Consider the following 27,765-nt stretch of genomic DNA (forward strand, 5'->3'; position numbering starts at 1 on the left):
AGTAACCACAGTCTCTTTGGGTAGCCTGTTCCAGTGCTGTACTACCCTCCTCATGAGAAAGTTCTTCCTAATATGTAACCTAAACTTCCCTTGCTGCAACTGGAGACCATTGCTCCTTGTTCGGTCATCTGCCCCCACTGAGACCGGTCCAGATCCATCCCCTTTGGAACCACATTGCAGGTAGTTCAAGGCTGCTATTAAACCCCGCCATAATCTCTTCTGCAGACTAAATAAGCTTAGTTTCCTCAGCCTCTCCTCACATGTCATGTGCCCCAGCCCCCCAACCGTCTTGTTGCCTTCCGCTGGACTCTCTCCAATGCAGAAGGACAGCTCATATGCTAATGGAGCTACAGCAGGATCCGGTTGGACCCTCAGCCCACTTTTACACTAGTGGCCCAGGCTGTATTTTTTAACCTCAAGTTGGCAGTCAGACATACAGAAGTAATTTCCAACCCATCTAAAATAATTTAACCAATATTACAGAGAAATCCCAAAACTCTAGAGGGCAAACAGCCCTTTCTTGTCTTACTACGTCGTTTCTGAATTTCAATTGCACTGTCCCTGAGATCCAAAGGGGATGACACAGCACTTTGCAAAACATTGTACTTTATCCAGTGCTAGGCTCCACTCATTGGAGAGCTCCACCTAGTCCTAGCCTTGAAGAGTTTACTCTCACAGAGAGCATATACAGACAACAATAAGGATACAATATACAGGCAAAAGTGAAGGAGATTAACATCAGCATGCATCTTGCAGGTTATGACCTCTGTAGGGATTTTACGGGAAAAAACTACTTGTGTAGTCAAAGTTGAAGGACTACGTACCTTCCACGTCCGAGAGAACAATTAGGAGATCGGTCTTCATTTCTACCGCCAGTCGTGCTGCCAAACTATCATTATCCTTCACGCTAATGACCTGGAATGCATTGAGAGGTCAGCAATGCTACCTGGGTGAAGCTAGCAAGCAGAGCCATAGCCATGCCCAACAAAGACAAGCCACATCAGTGCTACCATGCACCTTTGAGAAGCTTTCTCCATGCAGCGCCAAGTTTTCTGGATGCCATCCTTGTTGGTAGGTAACTGAACACACTACTGGCATGCAGCAAGTAACAGCCAAACCACGTCATGCCCATACCTCCGTCCCATCCTTTCTCCCTCACTGAGCCCTGCCAGAAGCCAGCCATGGCAGACCGTGTCCCCTGCTCTGCTGCCCCCATTGTTCTGGTGTGCTCTACGTGTCTCTGTTCAGCCCCAGCATTGCCATGCTTTTCTTTAGTTCTTACATTGCAGCTTTCCCTGCGGAGGTTAGTGAGCCAAGCCTTCATGCTCCAAGCAGGGCCACAGACCGGATCTGCCCCCTGCAATACTTTACCCACATTTACCCCCTGCAGATCACTGTTTGGCTCTGGAGGTGGAACAACAGCGTCATTGGTGTTAATGATGGGGACAATGTTCATTCGCAGCAGCTCGTGCAATGTCCCATTCAGGTTCCGGCGTTTCTGCTCATCATGGAAATCCAGGTTGGTGACTAAGATCTGAAAGGAGGAAAGACTTCCAGCAGGAGCTTTGTGCATGGCCTTTCTGGCAGATTTTTGCCTTACACCCTTCTTTTCTCACCAGGCATTGAAAACTGGCTGATGAGCACTGGGAGGCACCATGCAATGCTGCAGAAGTCTCTGACCAGAAGAACATCTGGGAGTTCTGCTTGCACAACTAGCCAAGTGTTTTTAAATAGAAGAAATTTAATTTTTCTGCATATGAGGACAGAAGACCCATGTGCACACCAGCCAGGACAGAATCCAGCCTATTTCTGCATGGCTGCATTTACTCTGCAGTGCAGGATACTTATTTCATGAGTGAATTTAGCACATCCTACTTCACAGAACATGCAGAAGTCACCTGAGTGACATGGTGCTTTAAAGATCTCAACTACCACAGGGATGTGGTTGATACAAGAACCTAGAGGTGTTAACACAGGCTTGTGCTGTACTTGAGCGTAACCCTTGCAGACTATCCAAGATAAACAGACAAAGCCCACATTCCTATAGTAGTCCAAGCAGTAGTGTACCACTATCTGTTAGAGATGTCCATGGCCAGGTACAGGAAACCCCCGCTTAACGCTGTTTCGCATAGCACTAAGTCACTATAATGCTCATTTTAAATTGATACCTGATTCCACTTAGCGCTCAGCAAGTTTTGTTATAATGCTTATGGTCGCCATCTTGGGTCATTAAAAACACTTGCGGTGGCTGTTTTGGGTTGTTAAAACTTTCGGTTTTGCTTCACATTAGTTTTGCTTAACGCTCAGTTTTTCAGGAACCAGTGAAGAGTGCTAAACAGGGGTTGCCTGTATATGCAGTGGAGAGGTTTCAGTGAACAGACAGTCCATATTAGACTGTCTAAATGTTCAGTCCATTTTAGAGGGACTCTCCACATGGGTACTCTCCACATTTAGCATGGCAGTCCCAGTTCTGTTTGTGATCCTTAGGTCCTTGCCCTAATCTCATCTCACCAGTTAGAAAACAAATCTAGACACAATGCTATTTCACCCTACTTATAGTAGAGAAGTTGATCTAAGTTACCTTTAGCTGAACAAGCTCTTGTGCCAGCTGTCACTCCCACTGCATTACAACCCTGCACAAGTGGGACTGAAGCAGAGGTCTGGGATGGCAGTAAGTGCAACACAGATACTCTAAGAAGTCAGAGCAATAAAACAGCCTGGAAGGATTGTCAAGATGCATCATGGGATAAGTGCACCTACTCACCTGAGCTGCACAGATGCTGTACTGCGTGAACATGGCCTCATACAAAGCCATCAGTCCACTCTGCCCAGCAGCTGCACAAGCTCGTGCCTCCAGGACCGGGATAGCCTGCAAAGACCAGAGAAGGCCCATCAGTTGGCACACAGGTGGGGACACGAGCAACCTCTGCCTCACATCCCTCCAGAGGCCAGGTGCCTGCCTTCACCATGTACCATGTCCTTCAGCTGGTTCTGCCCAGAGTGCAAGGCCTGTCGCACGCTCTGGGAGAGCAGGATCTCATGGCGCAGTCGCTGCTTGCCAAAAGCCACGGCTCCACTGGTGACAATCATCATCTCCCGGCCCTGGTTCTGAAGCATCGACACCTGCAGGCAGGGAGAAAAGAGGGAGATCAGGCCCAGAACAGGGCAGCTGCCGGCTTGCCAAGATGTCCCTCCCCCACTTCCACCTTACACAGTTTGAGTGTACCACAAGCTCAATGATTTCTGAAGCCCAAAACCACCTGCTTGCCCAGAGAACAGGCGCAAAGTTATCCACATGTCATAGGTCGTGATGCCCTGACCAACATTCACTAGGACTCTAATCCATGGTAATTTTCAATATCCAAAGGGGCACAGAAGATCATCTCTTCCCATTTTAGCAAAGTCCAAAACCTTTCCCCCCTTCCTGATGGTTCCTCCCTCCTCTGCACTGGGCAGAAACTCCCTTGGGGTTTCTGCTTTATCCCCTAGGCTTCCCTTACACATATTAAGGCACAGGCTGTCCCTGCTGCCCCTTCCTCTCTAGTACAGTTTTCAGTTGTGCCCTGTTACAAGAGCAGCAGAAGTTTGTGTGGAAGTTTTGAGGTGTAATTTACAGCTGGAAGGGGAAGCCGACTAACCAGCTTGAGAAGCACAAGTCATTCTTAGTCACTAAGTTACCTGCTCAACAATGGATGCCAGCCGCCCAAGAGCCAATCCACACTCATCTCCACGGGTGACCACAGCACTGCCCAGCTTCACCACGATCCGCTTAGCGTGCTTCAGTTCACTGCGGTGAGCAAACGACTTGCCGTGCGTCCGGCTGAGTGGCACAGTGATGAATGGGATGTTGCTCCAGCAGCGGACAGAGCCATTCTTCAGCACCCAGTTGTGGGCAGGGAGAGCTGTGGTTTCAAAACAACATGGAAGACTAGAGAAAAGCCTGTACTTCCCAGCCACAGAACCCACAATGTGGAGAACCTAGGTATGGACCCCTCCCCTCTCTCACCACCCCTTACATACCAAAAACTTCCCCTTCCCCAAATCTAAGGGGTCCATAGCACACACTCAGGGCTTACCACCCAGCCACTTCAATGCACTCATCCTCCAAATAACTGCTTGAGCGTAAGTCATTCCTAAGCAACATGTTGGCAAGTGAATCTGAGGTACAGATGAGGAGGCTTGTTGAAAAGCTACTGAGCTGAGTGCCTCTTACATAACTTAGATGGCTTTGGAAACTGCTTTAGCTATAGTGCTTGGTGATGCATGCAACTTGACTCAATAGAAATCAGAAACTGCAGCCAGCTGGGTCAGCCGTTAGATGAGGCTAAGGCAGAAGAGAAGCAGGGAATGGGAGCATTTTTCTCTCTAAAACAGCACTACCCCACTGGGTCAGCACAGTGTTAAGGGGCACTGGAAATACATCAGAGCTAAATGGTGCTGCAACAACAATCCACACTAGCTGTCGAGTCTGTAAATATCCAGTGGTCCCTTTGCAACAGTCAGGAAATTAAGTCTGAAGTTCTAGCCAAATTTTAACTGGCTGAAGAGAGGAAATGTCATGGTATCCCTGCAGTTTCTGTATTGTAGAACAGGTCTAACTTTAAAATGCCTGGAGAGACCAGGCACAATAATCTAGAAACACTGCTAGTTACAGACTTCATGCTGTGATTTGCAGTATTACCACTGTTGCTCATCTCAGCATAGCGTCTAGCTGCAGTAGGGGGAATCTGTGCCCGCTGCATGGCCTGAGGCTTCTGGTGCATGGAGTCTGCCCAGCAGAGAACAGCAACCAACAGACTCAGCCATGCATGCCCAGAGGTAAGAGCCAGGCAGATTACCTCCACGTGTGCATTCAGATTGCGATGAAGAATCTTCACATTTGTACCTATCCACACAATTATAGGCCTCCTGCCCCAGAACCTTATGCTTTGTCTAGGGGGAGCAGAGGCATCAAACTGCCTCACTATGCTTTCTTTTGTCTGGGAGAAAGTTAGGTTGAAGCTACAGAAGAGTTTGATAAAGAGGGAATTCCCTGCCTAACCAGCACATGAGGAGACTTATGATCCCCACTGTCACCTCAGAAAGCACAGAACAAGTACAAGCATTCTTAGAGGCCACATGATTTCTTGGCTGGAGTTGCTAACTGTCTGAATGAAAACAGCGATAGCTGCAGCACCTGGCTGAATTATTATTGGACTGAGGAAGGAAAGCTGCACAGATCTCTTTGGCTGCGATTCATTCCACTGTCCTTCACAGCTGAATGAAGGGAAAACAGTGCATTAACTGCAGTGTGGAGTTAACTGAGGCCCCTGCCAGACATTATATTTAAGGCACAATTAATCAATTAATCACATCATAAAGTGCAACTCAGCCACATGTTCATGCAAGTAATGGTGCAGCAAAAAACAAAACCAACCACAAAACTATTACACACACACACACACACACACACACACACAAAATGTACAATAATTTTGTGGCATTTCAATTGCACCCCAAAATGAATCTGTGGCCAGGTGGACCGCACTATCAGCTGATGGGCAGCAGTATCAGAACCACAACAGAGCTCAAACAGACTGACTGTTGGATCCTTTGTGGGTGCAGATGGAGTCTGCTGTCCCCCAACCATTGCACTGAGAAGCAGGGCGTGCCTGGGGTGTGTCCCCTGATCCCCAAAATCACACATCCTGCCACACATGTGGTACAGCAGGAGGCATGATTATTGAGATCACAGATCAGATCCAATCATACCATTAACTAAACATCTGTGAGCACCCCAACTGGCACTGCTAGAAACAAGCCCTAGAATGCTCTCTGAGATACGTACAAGGGCGGGCAATAGCTGCGATGGACCATGGTGAGAAGAGAAGGGACCGTCCAGGGGCGTGGAAGCAGGGGCTCAGAGCAGCTCGACACAGCATCATGAGACACCCACGAGAACTACTGATGCCTACAAAATAAAGCAAGGGAGAGACAGAGAGATTCATTAGTCTTGGTGACCCTGCCTCCCTATCCCTAATAGGGAACCGTGTTCAGTCCTGCACACCAACGTATCCCAACTTGCATGCTGTCCTCTGCAGTACACAACATGTTCACAAGTGGGGGAGTGGTTCAGACGCAGACTGGCTGGACGATACGCACTCAACTCAAGAAGTGAATGAGCAGCACAAGGAAGGGCCAGGGGGGAGGGAACAGGGAGGCAGGAGTGGACTGGGAGCCCTTCCTTTGGATGGAGCAGAGCTGAACAACACTAAGAGAAGAGCTGTGACATGCTGACAAGCTCCTTGTGGCCTAGGACTCAGAACTCCTACTGCGGGTGGGGGCTTCTCAGTTCACATCCTCTGCAGCCTCCCACACCTGGGTCAAGGGCTCTGGGCTTGTGCATTTCTGCCCTACCCCCCAGCCCCCAAATGTTGACCAGCTACATCCCAAGACAGCTCTCCTGAAGGCTGGAACTACCCCAAGGGTATGCGTAGGATCAGAAGAGAGCGTCATAATAACTTTAGGCCAGCTTTTCCCACTTGGGGAGTCAGGGTCCTAAGGGGCCCAGGAAAGTAATTAGGCACTGAAAATACTGCTAGTTTTCACTCCTCTGCTCCCTGCTCACCCCTTCCCGGTCACGGGTTCTGTCACCTTCTCAACACACGCGAGTTGTGCATATTTTGTTACCACTGACATATTTATTCTTTTACGGTACAGTCAGCCTGACCAATCCAGTCTGACCTCCGGCCCAAACAAGCCAACAATCTCAGGTGGCACCTTCTGCATCGAGCCCCCAGCATCACCTGTCAGTCTGGTGCAAAGTAAACTGCTCCAAACAGTCTAGGGCAGGGTGGCCACCATGCAGCACAGGTGCCACAAGTGGCATGTGCAGCCTGTGCATGGCACACGGCAAATCAGGGAGGGAGCAGGAAACCGAGCAGATCAGGCAGGGAGCACACAGCAAAGTAGCAGGTTGGGCAGAAGGGGATTCAAGTGACAGTCAGAGAGGGCACAGGGCTCATCTGGGACTTGCTGGCCAGAAAGGTTGGCCCCCACTGATCTAGTGAAAAGCACCTTCACGCTGCCCAGGTACTACAGTGAACGGCATACACTTTCCCGAGAGGAAACACGCCCTCTCCTGGTTCACACATGAGTGCTAGCCAATAGGAGACTGTCCTTGGTGAACAGCAGTGAGACACCCCAGGTCCTGACATACAGGCCGGTGTCAGAGGCAGAGCAGTGGTACCCCTTCCTGAGGCACTGTCCTGGGGCGGTGAATGGAGGCATGGAAAGGCATGTCTTCAAGGCTAGTGTCCCAGTCTGTTCTCCAGCCCCAAACCTGAGTTTCAGCTGTACAAGAGGGTCAGTGCAGAATGGCACTGGCAGAGGAAGGTTATTCCGATTCCCTGAGCTACACCAGAAAAAAAGCATCTGCACCTGAGAGAGCATGACTGACAGACAGACAGAGGGAGGAAGGTTCAGCCACGTGGGAAGGGACCCAGGACAGCTGCTCCAGCCAGCACCCAGGCAGGCACTCTTAGGGTACATAAGGGGAAAGGGAAGGAGAAGCTGCCCTCGTGTCTGAGCATATGTCAGACACAGCCTGATTACCTCTGGTATTTACAGTCCTCAGCAATATCTCAATGCACTTTCCATTCTGCACAGGCACCACGCCTGGCCCAACACAGTCATGTCAGGACTGAGGCTGCACGGGCATGCATCGCTACTGCTGACTGCGTAGAGACTCCTGGAGTCCTGACACTGGCAAAACGAACGCCAGCAGCTCCGCTGTAATCAGAAGCATTCTTCCCACTGGTCCCTACCTGCTCTTGCAGATACTGTCCCACTCGGAGTGGAAAGCAAGGGGCAGTACTGTTGCCCTTTATTTTGCAGATGGGGAATGGAGGCACTGAGAGAAGCAAGCATCTTCAAGGCCAGGCATGGAGTCTGGGGAAACAGAGAAGAAGACCTGGGAGTGCCAAGTCTTAAGCCAGCACCGTAATCACAGGATCACCAATCTCCTACACAAAGAACTTCACTGTACTACTCTCCAGCAGCAAAGCAAACCCAATGTCTCTGGAAACCTAGTTTTTCCTGACGTGGAAACTGCACCTTCATGTGGCAGTAGTTTCATTGCACTGAGTTTCCTTGTCTACATTCACAAAATGAAAATAGCACCTACAAACAAGCAAACCTGCATTTATCGCAAACGTCCCAATTGTTTCAGGTGCAGCAAGTAACCTTAAGGGCCACATGCCACCAAAAAAATTAATCCTTTCCTTAAGTGGTTCTCAACCTTTTTAGATGCGAGACACCCTTCCACAAACTTGAGGTACACCTCAGAAAATGCCAGCTTTTAGTTTTCACTCATTATTGGACTGCAGAAAAATAACAGCAAGTCTTCTGCTGAAAAGAACTCAGGAAGACAACAACAGGCCACAATGTTTTTAACACTCTGAATTCCTGGTTGGAATCTCTGGGTTTATCTTCTGAATCATGTTTGAACACCAAACAGCACAGGCGACACCTCGGGGAACACATGGGGACGCGTGCCCCCCCCCCCCCAATTTCTGGGGGGTCTGTGGAGCATCCACAAAAGGTGGCTGTGCTGCTGCTGCTCCAGATACTCCTGTGGCCAGACCAGCAGCAGCAGGCGGCAGCCCAATATCAGCAGGCACAGCCTGCTGCAGCTCCCCCCGCGGCCAGAGGCCACCTGAGCACCAGGAACAGAGCGTGGCCAGGTAGCAGCGCCTCATCCCATCTCTGCCGCTGCCTCAGGTGGGATCTGAAGGTGCTGCAAGACAGCAAGATCCATTCCCCAGTTTTAGGGGTTTGGGACTAAAAAAAAAAGGTTGACAGCCAAATTGTGCCCCCCCCCCCCTTCACTATCAATAGTTACACTGCTAACATTGTGTGGCACCTTGTGACACTTGAAAGGATCTCAAGGCATCCCAACATGCCACACTCCCTTGCCTGAGAATCACTGCCTTGACAGCCTGCTCTACACCAAGACAAATGAGAAAAGTCAGCTATTAAAGCTAGCTGTATAAACAAAGTTATCATCACCCAAAAACAGGTCTCAGAAGAAAGCTTGATCTGACCTGCAGCTAGTCAATAAAAGTTTGCCCAGGTTTCCTAATGGTTTAAATTGGCCAGAAATGGACAGTGCAGAATAGGAAGCATGCCCCAAACAGACATGTTTTTTTTCCATTAGAGAATTTGGATGGTGAGGTTCTGCAATGCGCTTTCAATTCAAGCATCTCATAGACAAGACTATTCTGCTGCAAGTTAAGCATTATTTCTGTTTATAAATGGGAAAACTGGCAGGAGCGGTTTAAGCAATATGCCTACAATCAAATAGCCAACTGCAGTAGATTTAGGATCAGGCCCCAATCCCTGGTCAATGGTCTTCTATGACCTGCGTGGGACAAGCTTTGACACGGGGGCAAACACCAGTGCCCTCCCTGGCATAGTCAAGCAGTTGAGCTCGCTATCCAGAACGCAGGGCAAAAGCAAGCAGCAACATAGCAAGAGCATCACGTGCAGGTGCCACTCACTGTGTGCCGTGCAGAGGCTTCTGTACCTGACACTTCCGGCTGAAAGCCTGATGAGAAAGATTTCAGACAGAAGCAGCAGCTGCTGTGAAACCAGGAGTTGACACAGACCGAATTTCTGCCAGCTCGGCCGAGGCGTGATGCAACTCAGCAGCCGCCAATCCGAGGTCCTGGCAGCACAAGCCACGTCCCTTCCAGCAGCACAGACAGAGCTACCCTGCGGCTGATGTAACGTCAGGCCCAGCTCTTCCCTGTGGCTGCAGAAGCACGTACACCTCTCCGCCCAGCTGATGTAACTCTGCTCCACGTTGCAGCACAAAATCCAGAGTTTTAAGGTTGCTGTGTCAGTAAGAACTTTGTGCATGGCAGCCCTGGTGCCACGGGCAGTCCTGGTCCCACAACTCCGGCACAAGCACCCTGCTCCACACCCAGCTTCCCTTGACCTTCATGCTCTTCATTTTCAGACCCGCTGAGCCACTGATGGTGGCAGTTGCGTGCAGCTCCCTCCGTGCTTTCAAGGGTAGTGTGGTCTTTGAATCCACCCTTAGCCCAGCTCTCTCCTTTTTGATTGCATCCAGATCCAGCCCCTATCCTGTTCCACAAGAGGGGAGGCAGTTTGTCCTATTTACTCCCCTCTGCCCTTCTGTTTGTACTCCACTTGGCACAGTAAAGGGGAAAGCACGCTTTGATTCTGTAGTTAAAAGCATTTGTCATGTCTTCTCTTCAGAGACATCCAAGTCAAGCTGCTGCCTCAGCCTGACTTGCATCACACCCAGATGGCCCCGGTTCACTCCCATTTTGCCTCACCCCAAGTCTCACAGTGTGATTCTAGACCAAATCAAAGGCTTGTTTGTCCTTCCAAAAAGCAAGGCCTTAGGGGACTCGGTCAAAACGCTAGCTTCCTCACTCCTGTGGCTGGAAACAATTCCGAATCCTTGAAATTCATTCTTTGAAACACCGGAGCAAATACAGAGACTCCAAAAAGAGATGTACTCTTGTAACTTGGAGGCTCCAATTCACATTTGGATGTCTGAGGCTGGCAGACTCACTCTCCACTTCTAAATGGGACAGTATCTCCAAACTGGTGGGGGAAAATAGAAACCAAGCACAGGGACATCTATCCTTAGATAAAAACTGCAGCCATTCATTTTCCCAGCATCAGGGCTAAAGAAACCTACTGAGTCCCCATGCACTAACTCAGGGGCGGGCAATTATTTGGGCTGCAGGGCCACCTAGGGAGTTTGGGTAAACTGTCATGGGCCAGGTCCCCCTGGCAACAGCTCACCCAAACTCCCTAAGTGGCCCTGCAGCCCAAATAATTACCTGCCACCGATCCAAGGGCAGAGAGAACAAAGGTTAGGGGAAGCTAACCTTTGTCCCCCCCTGCTCCCTGTACCTCCCCCCACCCCGAGTCTCTGGCACACAGCTGGGCCAATGTTGTCCTGTATTCCCACATGCTACTTTGGGCCACGTGGGCACAGCTGGCACAGTTCCTGCCTGACCTGGTCATGTACCGGGGACTTAGGGCGGGGGATCGGGTGCAGAGAGAAGGGGTAAACAGAGTGTGCCACCGGCCCAGCCAGGCCCGGATAACCCACAGCTCCAGTCCTTCTCCCTGCATCCCCTCCCCTGCCCAAAGTCTCTGGCACATGGCCAGGCCAGTGCCATGCTGTACCACTTTGGGCCCAGGTGCCACTTCGGGGCATGTGGGTGCATCTGACATGGTTCCCATCTGACCTGGCCACTTGCTGAGGGCTTGGGGTTGGGCAGGAGCTGCACCAGCCACTCCAGCTGGGCCCACATGGTGCAGCCCAAAGCTGTGAGGGAACACAGCGTGGCATCATGTTAGCAACGCCTACACCCCTACCAGGTCCTGACCCGGCAGAGTCTGGATAACCCGCAGCTCCTGAGCCTCTTCCCCCCGCGCCCTCACCCCTGCCAGTGGAGAGTGACGTTTGCTGGGGCCGGGCTCTCTGGTCTGTGAACAGCCTCAGGCTTGGAGCAGCAAGCAGGCAGCCTCGATGGGCAGGAGCCTGGCCAGGGGCTCAGTGTCCCCTGCCTGGGAGTGTGCACTGGGGGCTGGAGGGCAGGGAAGGGCAGGCCAATGGGAAGGGGAATGGCTGGTGCTGCTGTAGCCGGTTGGCAGGGGGAAGGGAAAAGAGTGAGAAGCACGGAAAGCCAGGGCAGCCATGGGCCAGATACAATTCTCCTTCAGAGGAGCAGTCATAGGCTGGATAAAGTCATTTGGAGGGCCAGATCTGGCCCACAGGCCATACGTTGCCCACCCCTGCACTAACTGCATTGGCACTGTGCACACAGAATAAAAGTGCTCCCAAAAGAGTTTGCAACCAAAGACTTAGGCAGGGCAAGTACAAGACAAATGGGATCGGGCTGGAAAACCAGAGAGCAGATAAAATGTTGCCTAATAACTAGATCCTTGTTTTGATTTAGACACACCGTGACCAAGTCATAACTCTCCTTTCTTTAACTTCATTTATTAATTAATCTAATTTATTTTCAAAGATACAGCCATGGGCCAAATTTGGCTGTGGCGCCCTGGGATTGATGGCGCCCTCGGACTGACCAAAAGTGCTGTTTGTGGAGCCAGTCTGGCAGTCGCTGCACGTGGCACCATGTCAGCCCAGCCCTGTGCACTTGTTCCAGGGCCAGATCAGGTCTCGGAGACCGTCCCTATGCACCGGAGACAGCGTGCAGAGACACTCCAGCGCATGCTGCGTGTGGCACACAGGGCTGAATGCACTGAAGTACTGGAGGCAGTATCACAACACTCAAGAAGGCTAGGTTTTGTTTTATGAATCTGAATTAGAGATGTACGTTTGACTATAATGGCTACTCACGGGACTAATTGCATGATATCTTTTGACCATTTGTGCCTTGTTTGTTGTAGTTTTTTAAACTTAATACATAATCTAGCAAATCAGTGAACATAACAACTGGAGAACTGGAACTGAAGAATAATGTGCGTTGTGTTTTGTGTGATGATGTGCCTCACCGCCTGTGCCACAACACCTGCACTCCACTTCTCAGCATATAGATCTGCCCCTGGGCACGGCCACGGCCACCTCACACAGCATGCGCCCAATGCCAGCTCTATGTACAAGCCCAGGAACGGTGCTGGTGCATACCGTGTGCAGCAGGCAGGGTTGGTTCAGGACACACATTACATGAAGTTGCCCAGCCCTGCACACTGGCTCTGATGTGTGGAGCTGGCCTGGGGGTTCAATCCGGGCTGGGGACCAGCCCCACGCTCTGTGGGCCAGATGAGTTTGACCCTGCCTTAGCCCAAGTCGTATTCCACTCTCCTCTTCCCTTCAGTCTCCAGCCAGACATGACACAGCTGTCAATGTTCAGCTTTTGTGTTTAATAGCTCTCCTCTCTGCAGGCTACCTCAGCGATTCTTGACACAACCTGACGCAGAACACTTCAACGCCTCCATTCAAACACAATTCCACATACTGACAGCTTCCACTACAGAAGCTGCATCTAGCAACTAACTGAAAAGACTGTTTCTTTTTCTTGTCAGCCAGCAGAAGAAATGTCCCTTCTTGGGGCGGGAGGAGCAATCAAAGGAGAAGTAAGTCAAAGGGCTGAGTTTTGCACTCATGATCAACAAACCCTTGTGAGAAGCTCCCACAGGGAGCCAAGATTTTCACAGGAGCTTGACCTGTCTCCTGTGCTCAGGGCTGTCCCTAGTGGGGCGTGAACTGGAGCAACTGCCCCGGGCCCTGTGCTTTGGGGGGCCCCGCGAAGCCAGGCCGGCTTTATGTCTGGCCGCTTGCCACCCTCCCTCCTCCCCTGCCATGTCCAGGCCCCACACAGGCTGATTTCTCCCAGGCCCCACAACCTGCTACGGTCATCTCTGCCTGTGCTAGCAGACAGATGCATTAGACAGCACCCAGGGAGATTTAAACTGAAGGGCAGTCTAACACTGAAGGTGGTTAAGCACTGGAGCAGATTACCTAGAGAGGCTGTGCAGTCTTCTTCAGTGGAAGTTTAAGTGCAGGTCAGAATAACGCTTGGCTGGATGGATTAGACAGGGATGTTCCTGCCAAAAGCAGCAGGCTGGACTGGGTGACCTCCTGAGGTTCCTTCTGGCCCTGTTCTTCTAGGACTGTCCTGGTCCTCTGGAGCTGTAGTGGAAGGTCAGCCATGGAGAGAGGCAGCTTAAAACCAGTCGCAGGAAGGGACTTTGACTATAGTAAGAAACCTTTCCAGGGACAAATCAGTAAAGCTAACCCAAACTGAGGTTTTAGTAGATAAGGTTGTGAGAAAATGGATAAACTAAACAGTAACAAATCACCAGGACTCAGGACCTTAGGGTGAATGCCACTGAAGGGGCTCAGATCAGAAACTACCAAACTCCTAACTGTAGCATGCCTCCTATCACAAAAAACAGCCTTGCTATCAAAGGATTGGGGGATTGCCAATGTGACTCTGATATTTAAAAGAAGCTCTAGAAAAGAGCCAGGAAACTTCAGGGCTGTGAATCTAACTCAGGAAGTTAGTACAGAGTAAAACAGGGTGCAAAGCATTGCAAGTTATACCATACTAAGGCCCATTTGGTGCAGAGCACCTCCCCGGCCCACTCTGCCCTCCCAGGCTGAGTCCAAACTGCTGGGCCACGGAGGTGGCTCCTGCCCAGTGCCAGTCCCGCCAGACTGCAGCCTGGTGCCCTGCTGTGGGCAGAGAGATCTCTGGAGGGGCTTGTGACCCCCCATGCCCTCCTGACATCACCCATGCCTTCACACCCCCTGCCCCACACACAGTCCCCCCTTCCCCACATACTGGGGGGCAGGTTGGGACTGAGGGGCACTGACAGGGATGGGAGAGGTGGGGGGCTGCAAGTCAGGAGTGAGGGCAATGGCATGGGGCAGGGAGGACGGACCACACAGCTGCAGCTGGACCTGTGTCTTGGTGAGCAAAGGGGGCAGGGGAAGCCCTGATTCTCTATGATAAAAAACCCAAAATCAAATGCCAAAATTTATAGATGTTTATAGGTTTGGGATTTGGGGAATCTTCTTCTCAGTACTCCTGAATTGCACATTTAAAGACATGGAAGGTGGAGTGTACCTCCACACAAGATTGGACAGGCAACTCTTCAACCTGTCACAAATTAAGGCAGACTAAAGTTAGAAAGGTGCTTATCAGGGAGTTTCTATTTACTGATGATGCTGCCCTTACAGTCCACGACAAAGACCTACTTCAACAACTCATGAACTGCCTCTCAAGAGCTTGTCAGGCATTTGCTCTCACCATCAGCATAAAGAAAACCACTGTACTAGGACAGGGAAGATCCATCAATCATCATTGATGAGAACCAGCTAGCAGTAGTCCAAGAGTTCGGCTACCTAGGCTTCATAGTGACCACCAACCTTTCACTGGATGAAGAACTTCATGTTCGCATCGGAAAAGCTGGCACCACCTTCAGCAGACCAACTAAAAGAACCTGCAACAACCCAAAGCTTATCATCAAGACCAAAATGCTAGTGTACAAGGCTTGCATATTCAGCACTCGTGTATGTGGGGGGGAACATGGACAGCTCAAGCACTTCAAGAGAAAAAGTAAAACAGCTTCAACCTGCGCTGCTTACACTGCATACTCAACATCAAATGGCAAGATAAAGTTACCAATGCAGAGGTTCTTCAAACAGCAAATTTACCAAGCATGACAGCTTTACTCAAACACAGACAACTGAACTGGCTAGGCCATCGAAGAAGATCGGAAGATGGACGCATACCCAAGGACATGCTACACGGGGAATTACCGGAGGCAACAACAGGATACCCCAAGCTTCGCTACAAAGACACGTGCAAGCGAGATATGAAGGCATCTGGGATCGATCCTGACCAATGGGAAACCTTGGCAAGCGATCGTAACAAGTGGTGTCGTCTCCACCAGGGCATCAAAGTCCACAACAGAAATTGGCTCCAACAGCTTGAAAAGAGCCCGTAGGAGGCAAGCAGCTCCCAAACCGCCCAACCATGACATGTTGCAGGGGTGTAGGTTGTAGCTGTGTTGGTCTAAGGACATAGGCAGACAAGGTTCCTTGGGTGAATTTGATATCTTTGGTCTAATAAAAGATATCAAATTCACCCAGGGAACCTTGTCTGCCTACACCATGACATGTACATTTGTAATCACTGCCACAGAGCATGCAAATCTCGGACTGGACTATTCAGTCACATGAAACACTGCAAACCATCTACGTCACAGTCTGCAATATCCACCATCTCCCATAGACGAAAGGATGCCAAAGTGGCGTTTCATTTGAATCACAGAAAAACATGTATTTGGGTTTTTCTTAATCAGTGAATTTTTTGGTTTTTTGTTTGTTTGTTTTTTTAAATCAGAGAATTTGGGATTTTTAACAGAGAAAACCAGGATCCCTGGTCATCACAAACCCAGTCTGTCTAACCTGGTAGTTTACTTCTGGCAAGGGCCCACATCTAGCCCCGAAGGCCAAACCCTGCCTGTCTAAACACCAAGCCAGTCATGCAACATGAGACTGGGAAGGGACACTTCTATACAAGGAATGTAAGAGCAGCTCACAAAACAAAGCATGCGATTTAATCACTGTTATTCTGGCTTGCCTAAAAGACATCATCAGCTCTTTGAAAATCCAGACAGTTTCAGATGCAGTCTGTTGTGACTGAACTCCACAGCTAACTACCCACAATAGGAAGACCAATTACTTTATTACTGGCTCTAATTTTTTTTTATTTTTCTTTTTGTTTTACATTGAGCTACCCCTTACCTGTGCATCATTATAAAAGTGGTGTGAACAGCATTAACTGAACCCTTTACAGTTCTGTAAACCTCAATTAAATGCTGCTGAATTTCTCCTTTCCAGATTAAAGTTTTTACATCTTGTGATAGCGCACGTTCACTTGGGATCTTTCTGGTTTTCTGCCAATGAGGCAGCAGCAGAGAAAGATGGACCTAGCAAGAGAAGCAACAGGGTGGCTGGAAAACACTGCAATGCCAAAGCCTCTGCCACTACCAGCTCTTCCTCTGCCTGCACCTGTGCAGCTGTGTCCAGGCTTGGTCACCAACCACGGAGGCTTCCATTGAGGTCTGGTCTGGCTTAGCAGGAACTGCAGCCGGCAGGTCCTTGCCGGGGGCAGCCGGGGTGGGGGCGCAGATGGCTTATGGGGTAAGAGGTACCTCCTGGGGAATTCTCTCGGTAATCAGGTAAAGGCGCTGCAGGAGGAGGCAGATGGGTTCACAAAGACCTCCAGCATTAGGGAACATGGGCCAGCCAGAGATGGTCCTGGAAGACGCAGGTACTCTAGAAGGTGGAAGCTGGCAGCTTGTCACCTCTGGCAACAGGCAATGCTCCTCTTCTATGCCTGCAGCTGCCCAGCTGAAGAACCGGTATGAAGCCCTGGCTTCAGATAAAAAGGAGCCCACTCCAGTGGCCGGGGAGGCCAAGCCCTGCTCTCTCCCTTCCCCTGCCAGGGAAAGAGGATTGAGACCACTACCAAGAGGAAGCAATGGGGGTGACGGTTAGCAACTCCCTCCTGCAGGGCACGGAAACATCCATCTGTCGGCCTGACCTCTGGCTGGGGAGGCCGCTGCCTGCCAGGAGCCCACATCTGAGACATCACAAAAACGCTGTTCAGACTCATCTGGCCCCCTGATTACCATCCCATGCTGCTCATCTATGTTGACAGCAATGATACTGCCAGGGACAACCTTGGGCAGATCAAAAAGGGACTACATGGTTTTGGGCACAAGGGTGAAGGGGACGGGCATCCAGGTGGTTCTCCTCAATCCTTCCAGTCGAGGCTAAAGGCCCAGCTGAACGCAGACGCATCCCAGAGAGAACACGTGGCTGCGTCGAGAGCATTGCTGGCAGGGCTGCGGCTACTTCAACCTTGGGGCGCTGCTCCACAGGGGCTCTGCTAGAAAGAGAGAGGGCATCCACCTCACGAAGCCAGGGAAGAAGAGCATCTTTGCGTACAGGCTTGCTAACCTAGTGAAGAGAGCTTTAAGCCAGGTTTCACAAGGGGGTGAAGCCCAGGGCTCAGTAAAGAGCCCGGGGACCTGGATAAAATGCCCGGACCCAGCAGTAAGCATCATCGCCACCAGCGCCCTCAAGGATCGCATGGCAACCCACCAGACATGACCGAACCACCTTCCTCAGCAGCTTGCTGGAGGGCGAGTTCAGCAGACAGCGGGGACTTCTCCTTGCTGTGGAGCCAAGCCCACAGTGCACCACTCCTCTTGCCCTCCAGTCTGCCTGTGCCCTGCAGCCCTCAGCACCCTCCTGCTCTCTCCATCCAGGGGAGCTGCCTCCCCACGTCCCACCCCAGCCCCTCTGCCAAAGGCTCAGCTCCTGTCCCAGGGGAACAGAGTCCTGCAACTGCCTCTGGTGCAAAGGCTGTGCTATGTGGGCCCTTGTCTCTGACATCTGCCCCCAGCATCTGGGCATGGGGTCTGTCGCTCAGGCCCGCCTTCCTTGCTCCCTGACTTCGGGGCAGCCTCAGGCAGCTATCTCAGCAGGAGCCCATGTGTGCAGCCCAGCTACCTGTGTGAACACGCTCCCCTGCCTTCTGCACATGGGAACAGCTCAGGCACTGCCAGGGAGGAAGGTCTCCCTCCCTGCAATCCTCCCTCCCTTTGGGGAGCGGCGGTAGGGCCAGACTCCCAGCAAGGGGCCAGTCCCCTAGGCATGCAGGGGTCCCTTGGGCAGCTGTGCAGCAGTATACGTCCCGAGGATCATCATGAGTCAAATGGCTGTGGCACATTCAGGAAGGCCTCAGTACTCTGAGTGGGAGATTACAATGTGCTGCACTTCACCAGGAGAATATTTTTATACTTCCAGGGGGGAAGGTAGGACCTGCCACCAGCTGCACCGCCTTCACCCCTCCTACCGCACTGCACTCACGTAAGGGACTCTACTGCCTCCTGCCCAGGGTTCATTCAACATGGCAGGGTCCTGGCTGCACAGCAGGACAGGGGAGTGAAGCCCTGAGTGGGACCAATTCCTGCTCCTCAGGGTTAGCAACAAGCTCTGTGTAACAGTGAATCCTGTGAAAGAGAAGGGTCTGGGAAGTCACAGAGAGATCTGCCCTGGAAAGGCCTGAGGGTTCCCGCGGCACAGCTCTGCAGAGGACACAGACACCAACCACAAGGTACCATGTTCAGTTCAGGAGCTTTGCTAGCAGGGCTGTCATGAGAGAATGGGAGGGAGGGAGGGAGGGAGGGAGGGAGGGAAGAGTGTCGGGGTGACAGTATTTGGATCTTGGGGAGCATTGGATTTGCAGCTGAATAAAAGGCAATAACCCGTGGCTTAGCAGAGCTGCTGACCAGAAGGCAGAATGGTATGTTAAAAGTAACACTGCAAGACACTTAGGCAAGCATTATCCTCACGACAGAGTACTGTTGTACAATATATAGCTCACTGTGTACAAGAAACAAGATGTAGACCTCTAGCTATCATGAGGAGATAAAGCACAAGCAAGACCTTGGAGATGGTGAAGACATCAGCAAGAAACTTCAAGTGACGGAGAGAAGCAGAGGTCAGGGTTTAGGCAAGTGCTCATAGCAAAAAGACATGTAAATGAGTGACATGCAAAGGCAACTGCGTGCCAGTGAAGTAAGCCGTAAACAAAAGCGGAGCTTAAGGTGGGAAGGACTAAGGGTGGAGCAAAGGAGAGACAAAGGTGGGCAAATGTTAATGAGTAAAAACCAAGGTATATAAATATGAAACGAAATCATATTCACTGCAGCTCCCCTGTTTATTAAAGCTGGCCCGAAGCTGTCTCCACTTGGAAAAAAGCAGCTGACAAGCAATTTGTTCATCGATACACTGCCTCCTTAGTTTGGGGCATTGCGTAGAGTCAGGGTGTAACAAACAGCTCAGGGGGTGGCAGTAGCAGCTCCTGGCAGACCCCACTGGGCATGCGCAGGTCTGGGAGAGGGGTGATGTTGGGGTGAGGAAAGGTGAGGTCAGGGAGGAGGGTAGGGAATGCTGCCCAGCCAGAAATGCACTCCTCCCTCCAACTCAGGGGCTCATATGCCAGAAGCCCTGGACCAGGAGGAAGGAGAAAGCTGGGAGGCAGCCACGGAAAGTCCCTGGGTGTCATTTCACGCCAGCTGTCTTGGGGAGGGCACCCTACCGTTAAGGCACTTCTTCCCCTGGGAGTACTATTTGCTTTTAGAGAAGGATGGGGAATGCACAGGCTCCAAGGCTGATGCAAGATCATTTCCTCCTCTTCTCCTTTCCCCGCATGGGGGCTGACTTCTACATGAGGTGTTTCTTCTTAGCCCCTCCCCACAATCAATCCTTTTGGGCCAGCCTCTGGGATCTGCACTCCCATTGTTCCCTACAAGGGGCACAGCCTGAGCAAAATCTTTCTGCACTCCACCGGCATGGGGGTGCTTGTCCGAATGCAGCACTGGTGGGTGCTGAGCAGGCAGACATCTCCAAGCCCTTCCTGCACTGCTGGCAGAATTAGGGATGCTTCTGGGTGTGCATGTGCTGATTCCAGGAGGGGTGGGAGAGATGGGTGAAGCTTTTCCAATACTCAGGGCTCCCATATAGCTTCTCCCCTGTGTAGATGCACTGGTGTTCGGCATAACCTGGAGGAGTAGGTGAAGCTCTCCCTACACTAAGAGCAATGATGTGGCTTCTCTTCTTTGTGGATGCGCTGGTGCTGGGCCAGGTGGGAGGATCGCACGAAGCTCTTTCCACACACAGCACTGATACGGCTTCTCTCCTGTGTGGATGCGCTTGTGCTTGGCAAGATAGGAGGAATGAATGAAGCTCTTCCCACACTCAGAGCACTGATGTGGCTTCTGCCCCATGTGTATCAGCTAATGCCAGACCAGGGTAGAAGACCAGGTGAAACTCTTCCCACACACAGAGGACTGATGTGGCTTCTCCCCAGTGTGGATATGCTGGTGCGCAGTCAGGGAGGAGGATTGGGCGAACCTCTTCCCACACTCAGAGCAGCGATGTGGCTTCTCCCCAGTGTGGATGCGCTGGTGCACGGTCAGGGAAGAGGACCAGGTGAAACTCTTCCCACAAACAGAGCACTGATGTGGCTTCTCCCCGGTGCAGATGCCCTCGTCCTGGGTCACGTTGGCATAATGGGGGAAGCACTTCCCACACCCAGAGGACTGATGTGGCTTCTCCCGCTCGTGGATCAGTTGATGCCGGGCCAGGTGGGAGGGGTAGGTGAAACTCTTCCCACACACAGAACAGTGATATGGCTTCTCCTCTGTGTGGATGCGCTGGTGCTTGCTCAGGTAGCAGGACTGGGCAAAGCTCATCCCACATTCAGAGCACTTATGTGGCTTCTCCCGTGTGTGGATAAGCTGGTGTCGAGCCAGTTTGGACAAGGAGATGAAGCTCTTCCCACACACAGAGCAAGGATAACGCTTCTCCCTTGCGTGCATGCACCTGTGTCTGGCCAGGCTGGAGGGCTGCCTGAAGCTCTTCCCACACCTTGTGCAGCCGTGTGGCTGCTGCCTCCTCTGCACAGAGAGGCTGGTCAAGCTCTTCCCACATGTGGCACGTACATGGGGCTTCTCCCCAGCATGCTTTATCTTGTGAAGAGCCAAGAGTGAGGGGCAGCTAAAACTCTTCCTGCACTCAGGGCAGGAGTGGGCTCTCCCCCTGCGCTTGGCGGTGGGCTCCTGCTTCACTCTGAGACCCCCCACACTGCCTTGGTTTGCATGCAGTCTCTCTCTCCAGTGCGCCGTTCCTTTCTGCCTCTTCTGGTGTCTCAGCATGACATATTCATCCCTGCACCTTGGGCTGTTTCGGGCTTCTTTCCCTTCTTCACTCCAATGCCCAACTAGAGATGGGATCACATTCACTGCTACATTCTCCTGCTTTGGGGCATCCCGTGACCCTTGTGACACTGGTCCTTCGATGGCCTCAGTGAAGCCACCTCACCCATACTCCCCAGGGAAGCCCATGGTGGCTCCAGCTTTCCAGGCCCTTCCTCAGGACCCTGCTCCTCGGTTCTGCTCAGCAACCAGGCATGTCCTGCATGGGAGGAAGAAACACCAGATTAGTCCCTGCCCTGCTGCCAAGGGGCAAGCACTGCTATTCCCTGTGCTGGGATGGGCCTCAGAGCAGGACTGGACCTTGGCACTTCTGTTTCCTCAAGAAAACTAGGTGTTTCTGCCAAAATCCCAAGTGACAGGGGTGCGGAGTGCCAGGTCCCTGTGCCAGTCTCATCTTCTCTACTCGGTGGAGTTAGGAGTCAGATTCTCAGGGTTTCTGGCCCAGCTCTCAGCCCCATCACCCTAGGCCCTCCTGCAAGAAAAACGTGGGACATGTGCATTTTGACTGTACCCGAATGGCTTCATGTTTTAAGAGGCAGAGGATGAGACCAGAGGGATCTGCTCAAAGGAAAAATGAGGCTCTGAAAGGGCTGCTGTATCCCACAGCACTGGTGGGTCCAGGGGCGGATGGTGCTGAGCCCTCCACCTGACTGGGCTGACACGCTCCACATGCCCCAGTGCTTTGGTGAGACCCATCTGCAATGCTTGCCCTTGATCTCTGGCAGTCCTGAAAGCAGCATCTGGTACAAGGGTGAACAGCCTCGGGGTGCATGTCCAGGACTTGTCACCAGTCAGGAGCGTGTGCTGAGCACTGCCTTCCACTGCTTGGTAGCAAAACCCATCACATTTCATGCATTATCCCTCCAAGAAATGTTCTGGGAGTGGAGGATTGAGAGCAGTGATCTGCTTCCTACCTGTTTCAGGGGCAATGTCTGGTGCAGGGAATGAGTCCATGGAGCTTTCCTCTGCTAATGAATCCCAGGCAGCCTCCACATCACAGACAGCTGCACTGGGACAAAGGCCTTGGCATGAACCCGCACACGGACTCTGGGCTGAGCCTCAGGCTTCGTGACACTCGGGGCCCCAGAGAGGAAACATCACAAGGGGAGAATCTGGTGCAAACAGCGGGGGGTTCATTTCCCCCCACAACATGACATCTTCTGAATCCCACCCACCCCACCCACCCACTTCATGCAGCCTGAGCCCAGGATTACACACATCCCGTGCTCGAGGGCAACCGGACAAGGAGACACCAGGGACAGCCGCAGCCTCTCTCTTGTCCAACGAGAATGGCTTTGGAGGCAATAATCCCAGAAGTGAGAGGCTGTGCCCATGAGGGTGAAGATAACCAGGGCAGAAGAGCCTAAAGATTTGTTCTGTTTAAGTCCTCATAACTACACTCTCCTAGGACTAGTTAGTGCGGTGGAGCTACTTGTGGCAAGGGAGTCTCGTCGAAATGCCGCTTTGCCACCCCTGAGAAAGGCGAGTGCAGAGCGCCTGAAAACCTTGGCTCCCACTGCCTTGTGGGTTACTCTTGACTGGGAAAAGGATAGAGGGAGCCTACCCCAACAGAAAACCCCTGGTGAAAGCCAAGGAGGTGAGATGCATGGCAGGGTACACCTGGCAGCAGCTGTCACTTGAAGCAGAAAAGATTGTTGAGAAAGCAGCCTTTCAAGCTGCAAAGAGAGGAATCTGTGAAGGAGCTCCAGCAGGGCCAGGGCCAGACACAGTGTCAAAAATGATCCAATGACAAACTTAACAGGGGTTAAGCCCTTCCCTTTTCTGTCTGTGTTTTCCAGGATCTGGACCAGCAGTGAATCATCAAGAAGTTCACTTGGTACAAAAGAGTCGAGCTTCACTGCATTCTGCATAGTCATTGTCTTGCTTGCGCGGCTGTGTTTGTGTACCGTCGTTGCTGTAAGTGGCTGTGGTGTTAACTATGCTACACAAGGAAATGTAAGCACAAGTTCTGGATGGGTTCTGGAATATTTGCAAAGTGGCTACAGAAAATGGTACATCCCTGGAGCATGGCCTCATGGGTCTCAAACATATCAGTGACGCCAAAGACTGAGAAGAGCAGATTGACTGATTTTTTGTATTCTCATCCTTTTGTTGGTTTCCAGGGACTGCCAGCAGGAGCCATTTCCAAGCAGTTTGCAGGCAGGAGTGCAAGCCCCTGCAAGGGCACACCAGTGTTTGCACCAGCATTGGTACAAGGCGGGCAAGCAGAAGCCAAGTCCGATTCTTCGGCGGGGAGAGAGGAAGACACATCACTCTACATTAATGGTAAGGGCGTGATGGGCTGCCAGGGACCTGGCCCCAGGGATGCTGCCTGCCCGGGGCTCCTCTGAGAACTCCACCCACACAGAGCCCGCATGCAGGTTAAGCCACCCTCCCCCCGTCTGTGGGGGCTGCCTGGCAGGGCCTCTGTGGGCTGTGGGGGGAGTGGGGAGCGGGAGTTCCCTCGCCTGTCCCATGTGTGCCCACCTTCGGGCCCTGGAGGGGCAGGTGAGGGAGCTCCAGGCGGAGCTCAACGGGCTGAGGGGAATCAGAGCTGCCGAGGACAAAATTGACAGGTATTTCCGTTCTCTGCAGGGTCAAGTACCTAGTGGAGAGGCATCCCGGGAGGGACCCGATGCAGCAGTATCACGGACCGTTACCACCAGGGCCAGGGCTACTTGTGCTCCCGCAGTGTCGACCCGCGCAGTACACCTGGGGAACAGGTACGAGGCCCTGGCAGCATGGGAGGAGGAGGCAGGGGAGGATGACTCCAAAGCAGCTGATGTGGCTCCACGCATGGCGCAGACTCAGCGATGCCGGAACACCCACAGGAAGAGATGCCGGGTCCTCGTCTGGGCAACTCCCTCCTGAGCAGAACCGAGTGACCCACCTGTTGCCCGGATCCCATGGCACGTGCGATTTGCTGCTTGCCTGCATTCAGGACATCACGGCCGTGATCCCAGACCTCATCCGGCCCTCTGATCACTCCCCCTTCGTCCTTATCCATGTGAACATGCATGACACGGCCGGGAGTTGTCCGGACCGCGTCATGAAAAACTACAAGGCTCTGGGCGACAAGCTTAGGGAGACAGGAGCACAGGTGGTTTTCTCATGTGTTCTTCTGGTGAGCAGACATGAAAGCTGCCACGAGGCCTGCATCGGAGAGGTCAATCGGCAGCTTCGGACCTGGTGTTACCGGGCAGCTTTGGATTCCTCAACCACGGCTCACACTTCCACACAGGAGACATACTAGGGGAGGTCAGGCTAAATCTCTCCCTGAAAGGTAAGCATGCATTTCTCTTCCAGGTTGGCTGATTTTCTAAAGCGAGCTTTAAACCTAGGTTCGTCAGTGGATGGGGATGCAGAGGTACAGGAGGACACTTCGACATCAAGGCGGAGGAACACCCTTCTCAACACAGCGGCTGAAAGGGATCTTGCAGTCTTAGTTGATTCCAGGATGGATGTGAGCCGCCAACGCGTGGAAGCAGTCAGTAAGGCTAACCGCACCTTGTTGTGCATCCACAGATGCATCTCAAGCAGGTCCAGGGAGGTGATCCCTCCCCTCTATGCAACACTGGTCAGGCCACAGATGGAGTACTGTGTCCAGTTCTGGGCTTGCAGGTTCCCCATGTTCTCCTTCTTCAGGCTGGGCTGTCCTTGTGGGTGCCACATGGTTTGGTGGTCCACGGCTTCGCCAGCCCTCATCTTCCCCTCCCCTGATGAGGCTAGTTTAAAGCCCGCTGGAGGAGATCTGCCAACCTAGAATACCACAGCGCAGGTCTCCACGCGGCACCCGCACACCCAGCTCCGCATCTCGGGGGACAGGATGGCCATAACTGCTCCAGCACCACCAGCTTCAGGATCTGCTCCTAGTAGGGTGTATGGGAGGTTTGTGAGGTGGTGTGGCCGTGTGGGTGGGTAAGAATAGGGAATGTTGGGGGGCTGTGTATATTTGGGGATTGTGGGGACAGGGTGTGGGTGTGTGGAGTCTGTGGGGTGTGGGGGGAGGGGGATGTGTGCACCCCTGCACCTCCCCCATGGTGCAGGAGGAGGCAGGGGTGCTCAGGGCACTCACAGCACAAGCACCAGAGGGGTATGGCCAGCACTGCACATCCCAGCAAAGGGCACATCCTCCGTTGGGCAGTCTGTATCGCCCGCACTCACTGACCGTGAGAAGGAAGCCCCACATGCTGAAACCAGCTGCCTTCCCCACTCCTCAGGAGAAGACAACTGGGGCTTCCCTCCTGTGCTGAGCAGCCCCAGCGGGGAGGCAGCCAGCTCCAGTGCCTGCAGCTTCTCCCTCCCCACCCCTGCATGCCTGGTGCGTGCAAGAACTGCACGTGTGAGTGGGGAGCACTGGCAAAAGAGATGGCCCGACAGAGGCTGTGCTCCTTGCTGCATGTGCAATGCAGGTAGGGCACCTGTGCCAGGCATGAGTGCCCTGAGGGCAACTGCCTGCTGCTGCTGCCACTGCCTACCAGGGCTGCGTGTCATGAGGGCATTGTGGGGGGTCCCCACACCCCCGCCCTCCCTTAAACCCAGACACTGCCCAGCAGAGCTTCCAGCTGCTGATGCCCCCGGGTGCAGGCTCCGCGCTGTCACCAGTCCCAGCCCCACGTGCTCCTGTCCCGCTCAGAGACAGCCCCTGCTGCATCTGTTCCTGCTTCCTGGACCAGCAGGAGCCTGGGAAGCAGAGCAGGTGCCCGGGGCCCCCACCTGGAAGCTGTGCTGGCAGGGCCACGCCCTTCCACCCACAGGGCTGGGAGGGAGGTGCAATAGGCAATGATTGGCCTGCGTGTTCATGTCGGCAGCTCGCTCTCACCCTCATGGGTGGAAGGTCTAGGCGGGGCACGTTTACCGCTGGCAGGTTGTCTGCATACCACTGCTGGTATGTGTACCAAAGTTTGGGAACCACTGCCATAGAGAGGGCTCAAAACGACCTCCAAGAGAGGCCGCACAAAAGGATAATACAACATGCCAAATAACATACTAAAAAGACATCGGAATCGGTATCATATTGCATGTCACCTGATTTTTACACAGCATATACAAACATCCCTGAGTAGTGTCTATTGAACACACATTACACGTATCGTGTTAGACATCCTGTACTTTCCCGGAAAAAGAAAAACGAGAACATACAGGTCCCTTTGTTGTCTCTACCCCATGTACGACCCTAGCCAGCCTTTTCTACCCACAAAGCCTGACTCTTAATTTAGGCTACACCTGTGCGGGGCTGAAACAACCCTCTGAAGTCCAGCTCTTGCCAAAATTTTTCCTCCCCTCGTTCTTTCGTATTTCCTTCTCTAGCTCTATAGAAGTGCAGCTCGTGCATTGCTAACTGCAGACACTCTGTCGTGGAAAAGCACGACTCCTTTAGAGCCAACAAAGAGTGTACTTTCCATAGTGCTACTTTGGTGCAGGTGATTAAGACCCTCACCCCCCCATGTCCCATCCGTCCCCTCTGATAAGCCATAGAGAACATTTCTGGAAGTCACCCCTGTTCCCCTTCCCGTATCCTTCAAACAGGTAGTCACCTTCCCCCACACCCGTTGTGCTGTGGGACTGCTTTTACGCACGTGTCACTGACTCGGGCTCATCGCAGAGCTCCCTTGGGCACTTGGGGGACCGAGAGAGTCCCCAGCGATAAAGCACCTGTCGCGCTGGCAGAGCATTTCGCACCGACCTCCACGCCAGCTCCTCATGCTCCCCTTTCCAGTCCTTCCCCACCAGTCCTTTCCACACCCTGCTGACTTGCTCTGGTCTCAACTCCCCAACATCCGACATCCTCTGCTTCCCTCTCAGGAAATTAAAGACCTTTTTTGCATCTCCCAGCCCCTCGATCCCTAACCCCTCCAATCCTTCTTGTGCAACAAAGGCTCCAAGTCGGGTGTAGGGCAATGACATCTGCCAAGCCCACGCTCCCTGCCACGCACTCCTGAACAGGCCCAGCCTTCTCAGGAGCTTCCCCCCCAGAACCTGCAGAAATTGGTCATGGTGCCCGCTGCTCCCCTCGCTTCCCTCACCACCAGCTTCAAAAAGTGCACGTAAACAAAGGTCTCTATGTTGGGGAAGCCCCATCCCCCCAACCCCTCATCCTTATATATCTCTGTCCTAGCCACTTCCTCTGTCTCCCCCCACCAAAAGAAAAGGCACAAGGCCAGCTGGACCCGCCGGGCCTGTCGCCAGGATGGGGGGTACACCATCGCCGTGTACAGGATTAGCGGCAGCAAGCACTGTTTAAGCACTTGCACCTTCCCCCTCGATGATAACCCCCGTGTGCTCCACAAACCCCACCGTCTGTTTCACTCTCCCCTCCAACACTTCCCACGCCCGTTTCCCTTTCCCCTGGATATCCATCCAGAAGCCAAGCATCTTCAGTTCCTCTCTTTCCACCCGTAGCCC

At 52.5% G+C, this 27,765-nt stretch overlaps 1 protein-coding gene across 1 annotated transcript in view; it reads right to left on the reverse strand.

Moving 5' to 3' along the window:
• The window catches only part of LOC132249306 (delta-1-pyrroline-5-carboxylate synthase-like), a 31,494-nt gene extending 17,585 nt beyond the window's left edge, over positions 1 to 13,909 (reverse strand). The window contains exons 1-8 of the mRNA XM_059724037.1: positions 13,517 to 13,909; positions 7,806 to 7,929; positions 5,828 to 5,950; positions 3,679 to 3,902; positions 2,974 to 3,123; positions 2,765 to 2,869; positions 1,382 to 1,534; positions 825 to 915 (exon numbers count right to left, since the gene is read on the reverse strand). Of these exons, the coding sequence (XP_059580020.1) occupies positions 825 to 915; positions 1,382 to 1,534; positions 2,765 to 2,869; positions 2,974 to 3,123; positions 3,679 to 3,902; positions 5,828 to 5,950; positions 7,806 to 7,908 (949 nt within the window). The 5' untranslated portion in view covers positions 7,909 to 7,929; positions 13,517 to 13,909. The remainder of the gene's footprint in view (positions 1 to 824; positions 916 to 1,381; positions 1,535 to 2,764; positions 2,870 to 2,973; positions 3,124 to 3,678; positions 3,903 to 5,827; positions 5,951 to 7,805; positions 7,930 to 13,516) is intronic.
• Positions 13,910 to 27,765: the final 13,856 nt, after the last annotated feature.

The sequence above is a fragment of the Alligator mississippiensis genome, chromosome 1 (assembly GCF_030867095.1).
Source record: "Alligator mississippiensis isolate rAllMis1 chromosome 1, rAllMis1, whole genome shotgun sequence".
In the NCBI taxonomy this organism is placed as follows: domain Eukaryota; kingdom Metazoa; phylum Chordata; order Crocodylia; family Alligatoridae; genus Alligator; species Alligator mississippiensis.